The sequence below is a fragment of the Neodothiora populina genome, assembly GCF_041146345.1.
Source record: "Neodothiora populina strain CPC 39397 chromosome Unknown canker_contig_8, whole genome shotgun sequence".
Lineage (NCBI taxonomy): Eukaryota > Fungi > Ascomycota > Dothideomycetes > Dothideales > Dothioraceae > Neodothiora > Neodothiora populina.
In genome coordinates, this window is record NW_027191411.1 from 493,338 (window position 1) to 509,065 (window position 15,728).

A 15,728-nucleotide genomic window follows, 5' to 3' on the forward strand; every position below is an offset into this window, starting at 1 on the left:
CGTTACTTCAATCCGTTACTTCCAACAACGCAAGCACATGCTTCTTCACTACCATTTCTTCTGGCGGCCCTAGGGGATGACGCATTAGCATCATCGAGCAGTGCTTTCGACAGAACAGCAGCAGCAGTCACTGGACCAGTTGCCTTGCTCACGACCCAGGCCCGTCGCGACTTCTTGGATTTTCTCTTCTTGCACCTGCGCGTGCCCACCGAGTGGGATCCACACGACACGACACTCGACTGGGCTCGCATAGAGTCCGAAGGTCTGCTGCCGTCTACAATGGACATCGCCCTCGCTGCTTCCCTCGCAGCCGAACGCACAGGTGACGGAGATGCGCGCACTGCTCATGGCAACAACGGCCACCAGGCGAGCATCAGCGACAACATCTACGTGCAATACCAAGCGCGTAGACAAGTCCCCGGGAGCAGTCTGCTGGTGCGCGAGACGCGCGCCGTGGATCTCGCGCCTGAGCCCGCTGGCTCGCCTCCTCCTGTGCCTGAGCAGGGACATGCTCCCAGGGAGCTGTCGCGGTCGTCGTCGCCAGATGCCTTCTCTGAATATGACGAGGCTCGCGCGGCAGCACTCAGGGCAGAAACCGCCCGCACCGACGCCGTGGCCAGGGCCGAGATGAGCATAGGTCCTGATGTGGACTTGTCTACGCCTGGATCGACCTTCTCCCCTGCTGGGCCTGTGCCCCTCTCGCCACCTTCCAGCGCTCCTCCTCCCGGCTGCGAGAACACAGCCCCGGCTCTGGACATCATCACACCCCGCGATCTCCAATCCGCGATTTCTGTGCTGACAGCGTGCGCGACACTATACACCGTGTCCGAGGCGCAGCGGGCTCTTGTTCCTGGGTCTGAGGGCCCTGCCGTTGCCTTTTCCGCTGCACCTTCCGCTGCATCTCCCGCAGAAGCAGAAGAGGTGACACCAGCCAGGACTGTTGTTGTCTTCTACCCCTCGGAGGCTCAAGTGGAGCACTTGAGATCTGTGCTGGGAGAGACGGCGTGGGAGAGGTTGAGTGGCTGGGTTGAGCAACTCGAGGGCGCTGCGGGGCATGGTCGTGCAGCGGGTCGTGAGGGGAGGGGTGAGGGGGGAGGAGAAGAGGTGAGAGGGCTGAGGGGTGGAGACAGGATCGTGCTTGTGTGGCGGTCTGGGTAGTGCGGGCGCTGGGGTGCTCTCCCGCCTGTCTTCTTGGTGCCATGCTGGTGGTTTATGGATGGAGCGGGGTGGTTTGGCGGTTTTGTATGCTGATGGAGATGGGAGGAAGAGAGGACGGAGGCGCGGGCCTGAACCGAGGTGGAAGGGGGTCTGGCGGAGAAGGGGCCGCTCCACCCTTTCTTGCTTGTGATGATCAAGTGAATGGGTAGGGGTACTGTGAGAATAGATGAAAAGAGAAGAAAACTTTCGAATCCTCAAGATGTGTTCAGTGAATGTTGAAAGGAGTGAAGTTTGAGCGAGTAGGTTCTGTAGAGGGACAAGACACAGGGAGGAGGTGCAGTAAGTAGAGTGCAGGGGTGAGTGACTAGGATTAGTCACGCGATGAGGAATAGAGAAGTTGAACCCATGCTTCAGTGCTGGTCTTCAACTATCATTATTCGCCATCATCACTTACCATCGTCATTGCCGTCATCATAAAATACAAAGCTGGATTGTAGCATCGTCAGGAGCTGGCCGTAACATACAACAATCGCTTTGTGTCTTTGTTTTGGCCTTCAATCGCATATCAGAGTTTCAATTACAGAAGTGGTATGTACATGACATGAATGCAATCAACAAAGCTTCGGCGCTAGCGTTAGGAGGAAAGAAGGACATACAAAATACTTCAGCAGTTCTTTGCGAATTAGAATACAAGGGGAGAATCCAGACGATTGGAAGACAGTAGAAAAATCCACCGATCAGTCCGAACGGTAAAAATTCGTCTTCCGAGGATGAATAAGCATGCCAGGCACGAGCACCTCACCATCAACCACAGCCATGAACCCAGGCATGTCGTCGTCGACCTCCTTCTCCCCCTTCCAATACAACATCATCCGGTCCGGCATCGGGCTGACCCAGTCCCAACTCAATCCCCTGATGAAGAACCCTAGTGATTCTCCTCTGTATCTCGATGGTCCCATGGCGATGCCGTCGTCAAACCTGTCCAGTCCGCCTCCGTTGAGCACGAATTCCATCTCGGCCCGGTCGCGTAGAGGATCCATGAAGACAGGTATGGGAAGTCCGACGACTTTAAGACCATGCCACAGCGCAAAAGATGGGAGAGTAGCCTCAGAGTGGACGCGTAGGTCCTGCTGAGACTGTGCGTGGTGAATAGCGTTCAGGAGATTCCAGCTAGCGCGACCTTGCGCGGGTGGAGACATGAACCATGGCAGATCGTCCGAGTGTTGTGAAAATCCGTAGTGCCAGTGTTTGAACACCCAGTCTTCGAGACGTCGGACATCTTGTAGGCTGGACGCGGTGAGGTAGTCTGCATCTTCACCTACGCCCCACTCGAAGTTGTCATCTCGTGGGTCTGGAGTCGGTGGCGAGGGACCGATAGGAGAGATTTCGGGTCCAACAGGGATCGGACCCCATGGTTTTGCGTCACCTTGAAGGGTTTCATTCAGTCGTTGGGAGAATTCGGCATATGTTCCGTGGAAGCGCGGCATATGACTCCAGCTAGCACGCTCGCGTGACTGCTTGCGTGGCTGTTTGCGGCTGAATTGATGGAAAGCATCGAGCAAGTCACCGGTATGCTGCGTGGTACGGACATCCATCTCGAGCTGCCAGTAGTGATCGAACTCCGGGTAGAAGTGTGCGAAAAGCTGGAAAGGTTGCATGATTTGCCACATGGGCATATGCTCCGGAATATCTGGATACCAGCTCTCGAGCAATGACTGATCAAACAGCACTGCCATGTCTCTGAACTCCTCAGGCACAGCCGCTTCCAGCTCAGCCGTGAGATTAGCAGCATCGGAGTGGATATGCGCGTCAAGGTTCTTGACATCGACCAGTAGAAACACGGCATATTCAGCACTTCGGTCCAGCGCCGCTTCCGTGACAAGACTACGGAGGTTCTGCAGGTCATCTTCCGTATACGGATAGGTCGACCACGTTCTCATCACAATGGCTTGTTTTCCAGTCTTGTCAGTTGCGCGACGCGCCTTAATTCTCGCCCGCTCGTCTACGAGAGGGCTAGGTTCCGCTTCCTGGTCGCGGTCCCTGTAGACGAAGCGCGTCTTATTGGCAAACGAAAAGAGCTTGGGCAGTCGCTCCTCGTTCGCATCTGCGCAGGAGTCTTGCAGAGCACCCCATCTGACGCCCTTCCAATCAACTTTGCTTCTGTTGTAACTTTCCTGATCCTCACCGAATCCGTATGGACCATATCGTCCAGAAGCTGTGAACCATAACTTCTCAAGCTCAAATGCATCATACGATCCCATCATAGGCTCAGGGTAAGTAACATTCTCAGCTGGGAAGGGGCGAATTTGATCATCCTCGCTCTCCGCGAGCACCCTTCCTCTAGGCCCACGACAAGGGACAGCACTAGAGGGAAAATTCGGACGAGGCCATTGCCATTCGAGATACTGCTGTTTGTACTCTAATTCGGGCTTGTGAGATGGGGGATGCTCGAATACATGCGACGGAGTCGACGAAAGGAGATACAACGAGGTTGTAAAAGCAGTCAAGACAGCTAGGCAGACAAGAGATCGACCTCTGAATAGATACGAGCTCAGGATACCTCGCACGTTCATGCTGACAGATAACCGCGACAGTCGTCAGCTACCACCCACGGCAAAAGGCTAGAGAGTCGCTCTGGTTCAGTGAACAGGAGGCTCGTCTTGGGGTTTTCGTTGTCCCCATAATAATCCGAATGCAGAAAAAAGTGGGAACACTGGACGCAAGGGGGCGCCCCTGTGGATGGTAACCAGGAAATGACGAAGATACCGCGCCGTAGGATCAAGGTTTGCAGCGGAGATTTATTACAGTCAAGGGACGGCACGCTTCCCACAATCCCAAGGCTAGAGCCGCCGCGGACGATGACACTATGTGGCTTACCATTACTTGCTTGATACTGGTCGAGTACAGTAATGCCAAGGCATCTAGACAAGACATGTTGCCGCACCGGGACTTGATCGAAAATTGATTGTGATCTCGCCGTAGTGCGGCGGTGTTCAGATCTCTTGGCGGACTGCTAGCTCACTCGGTCCCTTAGTCTATCCGCGGGAGAGGGCTAGCGAAGCAGGTCATGAGCTAATATTCAGCGTTCCTACTCGGAGGACTTTGCATATACGCTACTCCAAATTGGTGTTCGTGTCGCACATTGCGTGACATACCTCACTCCGTAGATCCGGTCATTAGCCGCGTCCGAGTAGCCCCAGAAAGGCCTTCTTAAGCCGCAACTCTATATTATTAGAAAACGAAAGCAGAAAGAGTTAAAGTTCCCGGCTGGGGATACTTAAACACAAGCCCTGTAACCTTACCTTGACTTCACGTGTTGGTGCTGATCTGACTGACCGGTCTGATAAGCCCAACATCTCACCGAACACAACTTAAGGATTCTAAATACCTACCTGACGCTTTCGCTTCAACATCGAGGTAACGTTACGCGGCCCAAGCCAGCAGCAAGCCATCTCTTCATTTCCTTCAGGCAAACGCCAGCAGCGACATACTTCCAACTTCTCAGCTGTCCGCCCACTTTGCGATCAAACAAACTATTCTCTTCCACCCCAACAGCGAGACAAGCAATCGCACGCGGAAGCGCTTCACTGGCACGATCTTTACCATCGGCATCTCCATTTATGATCCGCGAGACGGTAAAGTCAAGGATTTCTCCAAAGCGATCACGCATATTCTGGGTCATTTCGCGAAGGCGTCGTGATTGAGCCCCACCTTTGCGACCCAGGATGGTACCGGAGAAGACTTCGCTCTCCGTCAAGGGGTGGTTTGGCGAGGGCGCCGACTGGTAAAGCAGGTCCAACAGTGTGACCTCATATCTATCGGTAATCAGTGGGTTTTCACGTTACGAAGAACGCAACTCGACATACGCATCTTTGATCTGCCTGGCCAAGTGTCTGTAATTCTCCCACTCGACGAGCACGTTGTTTCGCTTGATGTAATCCCAGAGCCTAGGCATAAGACTATCGTGATGGGCGTTGATCGAAAGCTTCCGGTGCTTATGCAGATCACTCAAGAATTGATGTTCATCAATCGCTCGGTATAGCATACCTAGTGCCTTGTGGCTTCTGTAATACCGGGTCCGGCGGCTTTCAGGATCCAAATTGGCTACAGGGTCATTTTCCAGCATGTCTTCTTCATCGGACTCAGGCAGAAGGTCAATGCTGCCACTTTCGACGATGGCTCTTGGGCTGGGAGCCATGAAATCAGGTCGGTTGCGATCGCGTCTCGGGCATTCTCTCATATCCACCTATGGCTATCAGCTGCAGACTCACACTCATTATTGTACACCGAGCCTACCGGAATACCAGTCTTGGAAAAATCAACAGCAGTCGATGCCATCGCAGCCAGCTTTATGCAGTCCGGATCGAATACACCAAGTAATTTTTGATCTGCGAGCTGAAGGTGCACGGTACTAATCTGGCCAAGCTGGTCGGTCTCCATGAATCGGATGAAAAAGTCGCTCATGTCTTTACTCTTGACTTCTTGCACCAACTCGACCGGTTCTGCACGAGGGTAATCCGCTGGCTCAGGGATCGCTTTGGTTGGCATGAGTGAAGGTTCGAAGATGACGTTGTAAAGGTCGCCATCGAGATCACCTCCACTCAATTGACTGGGCAAATCTCTTGTGCCACGTTGGCTGAAGACGACGCAGTTGGAAAGCTTGCTAAGTGGTGAATGATCAGGCACGTTTATTGCTCGAACCACCCTTACATCTCCAGGATGCAGAGCTGGTGAGCGTGTGATGACAACCTTCCCTCCAGTCAAGACCTTTTTTCCTCTTTCATTTGGTCTATCAATCACGACATAGATCTCACCTTCCTGTAGGTAATCAGTCTCATCCATGATCCCATATAAAGTGACGCCATTGCGGACAGGTATACGACCACGATATTTGATGTCGCGTAAATTGGTGATTACTGCCATTTCGACCACATCGCGAAGAAATGTATCCGCCCCATACTCCAATCCGATATCACTCAGGTGCTCAAGAAGTGTAGCCAACTGTGCTACCTTGCTCACGGGACCTTCGTCAAGGAGAGTAGACGCGTTGATTGTAGATTCTGTCATCAAACGCAAACGTTGGACAGCCGCGGTTTGTAGAGATAAGAACGCACCAGTATTCACGCCAAGATCTTCCAGAATCTTGATAATCTGCTTGTTCAACACCATCGGCAGAGGGCTGAACGCGGCGCCGCATATTTCGATCTTGTTTGAAGGAGATCCGTAAAATTTAATCATCGACCCACGTAAACGCAATTCGTCTTCCGGTAAACGAGAATCTAGTGCCACGACTCCCTTTGCTCCAGCAAATCGAATCTGTAGGACGGTGGGTTTGACCGGTTTGCTAGTGCCATATATACGCCATATACGTTTCAGAAGACTTTCGGAAATGGTCCCAACGCCATCACTGAAGACTCTTCCGTCTCGTTTAACGTCATCCATTATACCCAGCATCCCTGCTTCGATTTCGACAGCACCAGTGGTATCGGTGAATGCTTGTCCGATTCTGGCGGCGCAGCGTGCGGGCGAGCGTATCATGGAGAAGTCACCCAGTTGACGAATGACTTTCGAGGCGATCATGAGCTCGCCATCGTGGAAGAACGGCGACATGAACCAACAGGTCTGTGAGCGTAGAGAAGAATGGGAAAATCCAAGGAATGAAAAGCCCTGGTCAGCAATGTGGTAGGTTCCATCGAGGAATTTCTTGAAGCGTGCATGGTAGACCTCTTGTAGATCGGCTTGTGGGTCGTAGCGGAATGACTCTCCATCTTCATCCATGAATGTGACCCTGAGGAAGTGATCATGGTGATCGGGATATGTGCGAAGCACACGATTTGTGACTTCTGCAAAGGGCCCCTCAAGATAGACACCAGCTGGTGTAACGTTGAGTTTGTGTATCAGTACGATGTGGGAGTGGCGATTGGCGGGACTGTAAGCATCCTCGCCTTGATTATCATCATAGCTCTGGGCAAAACCCGTCAGAAGATTCTGTAGCGCTTCCATCGAGTACTGGCAAGCCTCGGCCTCGGGACCTGGGGAAGAAAGATGCAGATACAAGCGACAGATTGCTTCGTGGGTTGCGACTCGCCCAAAATCTCGATATAGAGATTGAATGAACGGGATCAATGCGCGGACAAATTCCGGCGGAAGTTTGCCATTTTGGACCAAGCGAACGATTTGGAATCTCAGATCAAAGGGCAGGCTGCCAGCACGACTCTGGTCTGTGAGATCGAAATTGAGTCGAGTCATAGAATCTCGAAGTCGCACAGTGGGGGGGTTTGTCGGAGTGGGATAGATCATCGCAGACATAATATCTCGGTTACGAGTGATCAGCGAATGAACGGCTGGTAGATCCCTATCATTCGACAGTCGTATCTGATATACAAAGCACATTCCAGCCGGTAGCTGATGTTGGGGACTGATACACGACAAACGTTTTTTCTTGGGCTGAGTCGGTTGCTGGCCACGAATGTTCATCTGTGCAAGCATAGCATACATATCTCTTTGTGGCGCAGCGACCTGCATGAAGAACTTCGGGGGACACCAAGAGGTGAAGGTCACCGTTGGGTCGTCACGCGGCCCGATAAGGACAGTGTGAACATTGAAGTAATTGATGTCAATTCGGTCAGCAGAAAAGCCCACAGGAGAACCCTCGGGCTCCAAGAGTAGCACAACCTGGCGGAGCCCAAGCACGATGCTGCCGTGCCTCGCATCGATGAAGTGAGGCTGATAAGTGAGTCTGTCGCCATCGTAAACCCACAGACCACAGCTAGTAGAGTCGGTGCTGAAAGTTGTGGTCGCGTGGGCTTTGTTCCTGCGATCCCGTGCAGATTGACCATGCTTCGACTGCGGTTCGGTCTTGGCGATTTGACGTTCCTTTTCAAACATCAAGCCGCGTAGCTGGATGTCAGTAGGAGCATTTCTCGAGACAGAGCATGCGAGTAGATGACCGTTGAAATACAGCGGTCTTGCAGCTCTGGAGTTGACTCCGTACTTATCAAGAAATCGGTTGCCCTGGGCAGCGGTGAGTACAGCAATGGTTGCCAGAGGTTTGTTCTTGAATTTGTTGACGTCGAACACAGTGATGTCCAGTCCAGTAAGCAGGGGACGAAAGAACTGTCTCAACTGTTTCTCGGTGGCCTGAGCAGGTACCTGTCGAACGAATATGTCCATGGCAGATTGATGGACGACAGGATTGCAAGTGGAGGGTTGTATGGTAGAACTGTAAATTCAAAGTAGTTGTTGCATGTCAGTGGTAGAAAAGGGCAGGGGATCAGGCAGAGCTTGAGCTCCAGCCCAGTAGCAGCTGTCAATTGTCAAATCAATGCAGGCAGCCGGACACGTCACCTCGTCTCAAGAACGTTAGGAAAGGACGAAGGCGGCGTTTGCACTGTGTAGGCATGAGGACTATAGCTTAGCGACTTAGGCGCGAGAGGACATGCATTGAGTGGTTGGGCAGCTAGTACAGGTATAGAGAGCATTGAGACGCCTTGCGTCAAACTAAAAGGTATCGTGTACAGCCTTGCTTACAAGCTGCGAGCCAGTCATAGCCAAGGTACCGTAAGCTATCCATGTTCACCAACACCAAAAGGTGTTTTTGTTATCACTTATGAAAGCAGTAAGTGCTGCGTTATTGGACAGTGCGGCGACACCTGCAGAAGCCAATATGCCACATCACGTTGCATTGCACTCAAGTACACAGAGGTGGCAGCAAGCCATTTGTGTTTATATCTGGACAGTCGCATGAGACGAGGTGGAATGACAAGAACCAAGATACAAAAGGGGCAAAGTGAGGACGGAGGGGCATGGATGGACGGGCAAAAGATTGTCCGATCCGTTGGCCAAAAGTCTGGGGATTAGGAAGGCGCGACGTCAGAGGGAACCAAACAACAGATATTCTTAAACTCTCCCTCTAACACCACTTAAACCAAAGACAAGGCTCTGGCCTGAAGCTGTCACGATAATCAGACATGGCAGTGGGAGCGCAGGATGCGCGGATTGTCGATTTTCTGGATGACAAGCTCCAGTCGCTGGCTGATTTCGATACCCTCGACTCGCTGCTGGACAACCTCAAAACGCAACAGGATCTCCTGAAACAGCAGGTCAGTCAGGCTACCATACTGTTCGATTACCATTGAACAATGCGATTAACACCATAGTCAGTTGTCGGATGCCAGAAAGGACCACGACACCGCCCAGCAGGCATGTCAGCAGCACGCAGCTTCCGTCAAGGCCAAGGCCGCAGCCTTCGAACAAGAGCAGGGCGAGATCGACCGCAGACTCATGATAGTCACGCAGTCCGAGACGAGCGAAGAAGCGATACAGCGCTTTCAGAGCAGCACAGACAGACTTCACAGACTCGATGTGGCCTCGGGCTACGCAGAGATGCTCAAGGAAGTCGATGTTCTGAGCCAGCAATGCACCGCCCAATTAGGAAAGGACGACGTTGCTGCCCTGGAATCATACAAAAGACTGCAGGGTCTGTCAAGGAGCCTCAACCCTCTCCAGGAAGCAGCAGAAGGCGCTGCGCCGCATTTGCTCCATCATGTCGCCTCCTCAGTCGCCGCCCTGCGTGACAGCATTCGGTCGTCACTCACAAGTAACCTCGACAAGACACTGGCCAAGATGGCCTGGCCGCGATCCGACATTGTTGTTCCTCCAGACTTGCAGCAAGAGTGGAGAACTAACATAGAACGACTGCTCGATCTCCAGAAATCAGAGCTGCTGGCTGGAGATGTCGTCAACAAGACAAAGGCATCAAAAGACGAACCATCCGTCCTCCTTCCCTTTTCCATCATGCTCAAGCCACTCGAGCTGCGTTTTCTCTACCACTTCTCGGGCGATCGTCCTACTAATAGACTCGATAAACCCGAGTACTTTCTTTCTCACATCCTCGATCTTCTGAACACATATGCTGCCTTCTTCCAGTCCAACATGCAACGACTTTTGCTTTCTAATTTCCGCGACTCTGATCTCGCCTTTGTCCCTGCATACATCGATACGACTTCTGCTTTCATCACTGCCCTTTTGCCCATGGCCGAGCGAAAGCTCTGGTCCATTTTGCCGCAAGTCGCCTCCCAGCCCCAGCTGCTGAGTAACCTGATTCACGAAGTCATGTCCTTTGACAAGACGATCGAGGAAGAGTGGTCCTATACCCCACTGTCGCCTTCGATGCCCTGGCGCGGTCTTGCATATTTCATCCTCGAGAAGCAGTCGTATTTCCCACAATGGCTGGCTGCTGAGCGCGAGTTCGCTCTCGCCCGCTATGAGGCCATCGTATCGGACCGTGCGTCAGGCGAGCTCGACTTTGATTCTGTGTCTGCCACGAGCACCAAACCAAGTCGTGCCGCTGTCCGCGTCAACGACCTTCTTGACACTATAACAGAGCGTTACAGAACTTTGTCGTCGTTTAGTCAGAAACTCCGTTTCCTTATCGACATCCAGATCGCCATTTTCGACCGCTTCCACCAACGCTTGCACGAAGGTCTCGAAGCCTACCTCACACGGACTTCTGCTGTTGCCAGGACCGTTCATGGCGTCACCCGCGACGATCAAGCCGAGCTTGCAGGTGTCAAGGGGCTCGACCGTCTCTGCCGTGTCTTTGGCTCAGCCGAATATCTTGAGAAAGCCTTGCGCGAATGGAGTGACGACGTCTTCTTTCTCGAAATCTGGGAAGAACTCCAATACCGCGCCACTTCCAAGACACCGATCAAAGGCGATCTGCGCATGAGCGACATCGCGTCCAAGACCAGCGCCACCATAGCCACCAATGGCGCCGCCGATCATGAAGAGTTGCAAGGTGCTCTCTTCGACGAGACAGCCGCTTCGTATCAGAAATTGAGGATCAGAAGTCAGGGTATCATAGTCGACACAATCACCTACAACATCCGTGACGCACTGCGATCCTACACTCGCATCAATCCTTGGGCCTCGCTTTCATCCACAAACAGTGCATCATCCGAGGCCGCATTGACGGCCGAACTCGACGCCCCTCTCCGACTACTGGAAGAATACTTTTCTTTCTTGTCGCGTGCGCTAGGCAAAGCACCCTTGAAGCGGATCGGAAGACTCGTGGCGCACGCCGTTCAGTCTACTCTCTGGGACTCGCTGCTCATGAGACATTCCTTCTCGACGGCCGGCGCCCAGCAATTCGTCGTCGACGTCAACGGCATATGGAGCATCTTTGATCGATACATCGACCTCGGCTCAGGCGCAGCAGGAATGAGGAAATTGAGCGAAGCACTCAGTCTTCTGTCTCTCCCTGTCAAGGGCGAAATCGCCGCGGTAAATGACAACCAAGACACGCGACTAGATTATGGAGAAGAAATGGACGCAAAGAAAATCTGGGGCCTGTTCGAGGTGGAGAGGAGGGTGTTTATCGATAACGAAGCTGCGAGAGATGTGCTAGAGGAGATGGGGCTTGAGTTGCTGAGTGAGGGTGATGCGAGGTCGATTCTGGAAAAGAGAGTCGAGCTGAGCAGTTGAGCTGAGCTAGACTTTGTATGTTGCGTCACGTTTGTGAAGGAAAGAGATGTAAAAAGTATTGATATTTTGCATCTCCAGTGGCGTGGCCCGAGGTCTGCCACCTTGCTTGAGATCCAAACAAGTATGCGCAGTCCTGATCTAGAATCTAATAATGCTAAAACCCCCAAAACAAAGTCCTGTATCATGCATGTCGACGATGATGAGATACGAAGTAGAGCTGATGGAAAAGAGACGTGTGAGAAGAGTGTATTGTTGATGTCGTGATGTAGTCTGTCCATTGTTCCGGTCCTGAAATTATATGTAATCCCTCCTCGATCCTCCCTATCCGACTTCGAAAAGTAAACCCGATCCAGAAGAAACGCCCCGATTTTCCCAAATGCCTGTTCCATCCATATTCCCTGGACCCTCAATGCCAAGAGTCGAGTCGAGTCGAGTCGAACCAAAAGTGCAAACAGAAGGTAATAATGATTCAAGAGGTGAGGCTTCAAGCAGACTCGCAGAAACTGTTTCTCCTCTCCCTCAGCGGCGTCATGACGGTCGTCATGGCAGCCTTGCGACCGCATGAGCAGACACCCGTGATATGCCACAGGAACTCCTCTCGGCTGTTCGAGTCGCGCAGCTCACAGCACTCTTCTCCCTGGTGCAGGTGGTGCCGGCGTTTATGCTGCTGCGAGGATGAGAAGTGGCCGTTGGTTGAGCCTAGCGATGGGTGGGTAGGGTGGGAGAGTCTGATAGCTTGTGTCGCGTTTGGTTTCGTCGTATGCGGAACAGAAAGCTGTTGCTGGGACTTTGGTTTCGAGCTGAAGAAGTCGCTCATGTGGTCTTCGTCGAGCATATCCGACAGAGGCGTGTGCAGCTCGTCTTCGTCCTCTGCTTCCAGGATCGGACTGTCCCATGTGGCGTCGTAGCCTGGGGAAGGCATCGTGTGCGGCGAAGATGCGCCGGACACGGTGTTGTAGAAGTGGTGCTGGTGGTGCAAGTAGTAGTCGCCCTCGGTGCTGTGGCAGTAGGCTGTCGAGGCGTGCACGTCTTCGATCGGAGAGTCCCAGGGCACTTCTTCGTTGCCCGGGTGTGCGCGAGGGTTCTGTGCTACTGGCAGAGGGGGTGACATTGAGGTCGGCTGTTGGGGCTTAATGTACATCCAATCTAGGCCGGTCATTTTTGTTTGGTGTGGATTATTGAAACTTGGGGAGAAGGTTCAATAGATTTGGCTGTTGGGTTTGCAAATAGTGCAATTGATAGATTGTGTTTTGTTTGATTGTTGTTGATGATGAGGAAAAAAGACCATGGACAAGATACTGGAGACATGGAAATATATACCTTCAATATACAAACTTACATGTATCTGTCTACTACTGTACATACGAACCATGACCTATAGACTACATCAAACCCCTTACACGAAGTAGAGTAGGCTCTCGCCACATAGCGGGTTGCAAACTAGGTGAGACCAGCCTTGCATGAGCCACGAAAATAGGGGACTCGACGCATGCATGCAGTGCAACAAGAGAAAAAGCAGGGCACATACAGCACAGAAAGCATCTGACATGAAGAAACAGGAAACGCGTCGCAGTAACACTCCATCGCGACGAGTCGGAGATCAGTAGATGTCAGAGATGTGAACGGACCGGGGATGACCGTGGGCCAGCAAAATCTTGCAAGTCGTCCTGACTGGCGGCGCTTCTCGGAACCCCGGATTCTGCACCTATCTAGAAGCGGTAACAATCCGTTGCTTCTGGCCTATAGGATCGCTCACGAGAGCACCCGTCCGTCACGCCATGTCTTCTGAGTGTCAGTCAGGAACAGACGAACAGGTGATGTTGATCTTTTGCCTCTTTCTCTTTTTCTCTGAGCGTTTTATTCGTCCCAGATGTTCTAGAATGCAGTAGCACCTCGTATCGGGCTAGACGGCTCGGGCTGGACTATTGTCAGGCCCTGTCGTCGTGTGTTTTGCTGCTGTTCTTCTGTGCATTATTGTACCGTATGTTGCACTGTCGGTACGCGCCTCGCCGCCGACTGCTGCTGAGCAACTACTATCTCTGCGCGCACGTATAATCTGAGGTACAGAGACCCTTATCTTCGATTCGAGTGATTCAGCTGTGATGCTATTCTTACGTATTCTGGAACATCTGCCTGCACACTGTCACAGCTGGTGTGCGACTGGCGTGACCTCAGCGTTTTTTCTGCCATGTTGCCTGCTCACCGTATTCAGACAGACATTGATGCGTGCGTCTGTACACTCGCGTTGGGAAATGCGTTACGTCGCTCTTTTCTCCGGGCGACGTTCTCATGATTGTGGACATCCCGCGTTTTTCTCTACTGTCTTTTTCCAATTAATGAAATGCTGTATGGGGAATGGACTTGGGTGACATAGCGTCGTGGAGAGATCTCGATATGGCACATTCGGGGATCCACTACTCTGATCCTGCCTGCCTTGATTCAGGGTGATAGCTATCACTCATGGTGTGATTCTTCACATTGTCGCTCTGAAATTCGAACAGTTCTAACAAAGAAGCTACGCTTTTATGGTTTGGATTACATTACATTATCCGCCACCACAGGTGACGATGATATAGGACTTTCGTCGTTACCCACTTTTTTATGACCACCCTCATCCTTCTACGCAGCACCATCTTTATCGTCTCCACCCCTACACCCGTCTCCAACACCAAGCTCCAGACTCCAATTTCCAAAAGCCACGCTTGACCCCTTCTTGTCCCATCCGAGTACAGTCCCGTTGGGCATCCAGCAATCAGATGAGCCTTCTCCCACCACCACAGCCTGAGGGCCCATACGACCCTTCAAAGCGACGAGATTACCACGATGACCGTCAGGCACGAGCAGGAAGCCTTCATTGTCAGCCCAAAGACCATTGACCACGCCGCCGGCGATCGGCTCGCGACTGCCCTCGGGAGTGTCTTGCTCGCTTCCGCCGTGCTCGTAGTCACGGCTGGCGTCGTGCGAAGGGTCGGCGTCGAGAGAGTCCCACATCAGTGTTCCTCTTTGGCTGTGAGGCTGGAACCAGCGTAGCTTGAACCCTTCGAGCGAGATCTTTGGCGGCGCAGGTAGGTGCAGGCATGCATTGATGGGATGTCTCCTGTCTCGGATGTCGGCCGGTGTGGCATGGTGGTCGTAGAGCGTGATGGTCAACGGAACCACGACAGAAGAGTCGGAAGGGACGGTTGCTTTGACGATACAATTCGCTCGAGGCGTTGGCGATGAGTCGCTGTAGACGCTGACATTGTTGGCCGGCAGGAAGCTCGGCGCTGTCGGACAGGCGGCACTGTCGTGAGTGATGTGAGCGATAAGGGCTTGTGCAAGATCTGCAAGTGCCATCTTATGATTGAAATGCATGATGACAAGCAATAGTGTACAGTGAATGTCATGAGATATTCTAATGATTCAATAATGCAAGTACTCAGTACAAGTACGACAAGAAATTCATCGAAGTTCTCTGAGAAAAACGAATGTACGAGGGTCAAGGAAAATGATAGATGTGTTCCTAGAGCTTTGGGAAGACTATGCTGCAGATGCATCTTATTTAACAGCTAATGCTCGAATAGAGAGCTCCACAAGGCGTCATAAATATGCTCAAACCACACAGCATAAAATAACACGAAAGAAGACATGAGAGCCGTTCGGACCATGCTCTGATGCATAGCTCAAATATGTGACGCCAAGATGTGTTATACCATACGTGTCCGATGAGTTGTTGTTACATCCGAGAAGGACTCAGAAATACACTCTATCGAGTCAGTGTATGGAGCGGAGAAGGTTCCAATCTCGGATAGCAACAGAGTAGATGTGTGAATGCGAGTTTGAAGAAGCATAAGCACTGGACCGCATCGTATTGTGGGCCCAGTACTGCTATTACACGTACATAGAAGAAGCTAGTGACTTCGCTCGAGTCCCCTATACACGAATGCAGCCAATCTTCGGTCGTTCCCGCAAATTCGATGTCAAGCCAGCCATGGTCATGTTGTGCCTTATCGACGGCTTAACGTAAGACGAAAGCGAGTGCGATCTGGTTGGGAACGGTGGATCCCTTCGACTTCGTTACAAAAGCTTTCAGTGAGGATCTCCAG

General features: G+C 52.1%; 3 protein-coding genes across 3 annotated transcripts; 1 reads left to right on the forward strand and 2 right to left on the reverse strand.

Annotated features, from left to right (window-relative positions):
• Positions 1-1,895: 1,895 nt before the first annotated feature.
• AAFC00_006649 (uncharacterized protein) lies at positions 1,896-3,731 on the reverse strand (the record flags this gene model as incomplete). The annotated part of the gene is made up of 1 exon (XM_069346638.1): positions 1,896-3,731. One exon carries the CDS (start codon positions 3,729-3,731, stop codon positions 1,896-1,898), a length of 1,836 nt encoding a protein of 611 aa, XP_069199509.1.
• Positions 3,732-4,564: 833 nt separating this feature from the next.
• Positions 4,565-8,331, reverse strand: AAFC00_006650 (uncharacterized protein; the record flags this gene model as incomplete). Its single annotated transcript, XM_069346639.1, has 3 exons — positions 4,565-4,973; positions 5,025-5,404; positions 5,455-8,331. 3 exons carry the CDS (start codon positions 8,329-8,331, stop codon positions 4,565-4,567), a joined length of 3,666 nt encoding a protein of 1,221 aa, XP_069199510.1.
• Positions 8,332-9,128: 797 nt separating this feature from the next.
• On the forward strand, positions 9,129-11,643 carry AAFC00_006651 (uncharacterized protein; the record flags this gene model as incomplete). The annotated part of the gene is made up of 2 exons (XM_069346640.1): positions 9,129-9,260; positions 9,322-11,643. The coding sequence occupies 2 exons, from the start codon at positions 9,129-9,131 to the stop codon at positions 11,641-11,643; spliced, it is 2,454 nt and encodes an 817-aa protein (XP_069199511.1).
• Positions 11,644-15,728: the final 4,085 nt, after the last annotated feature.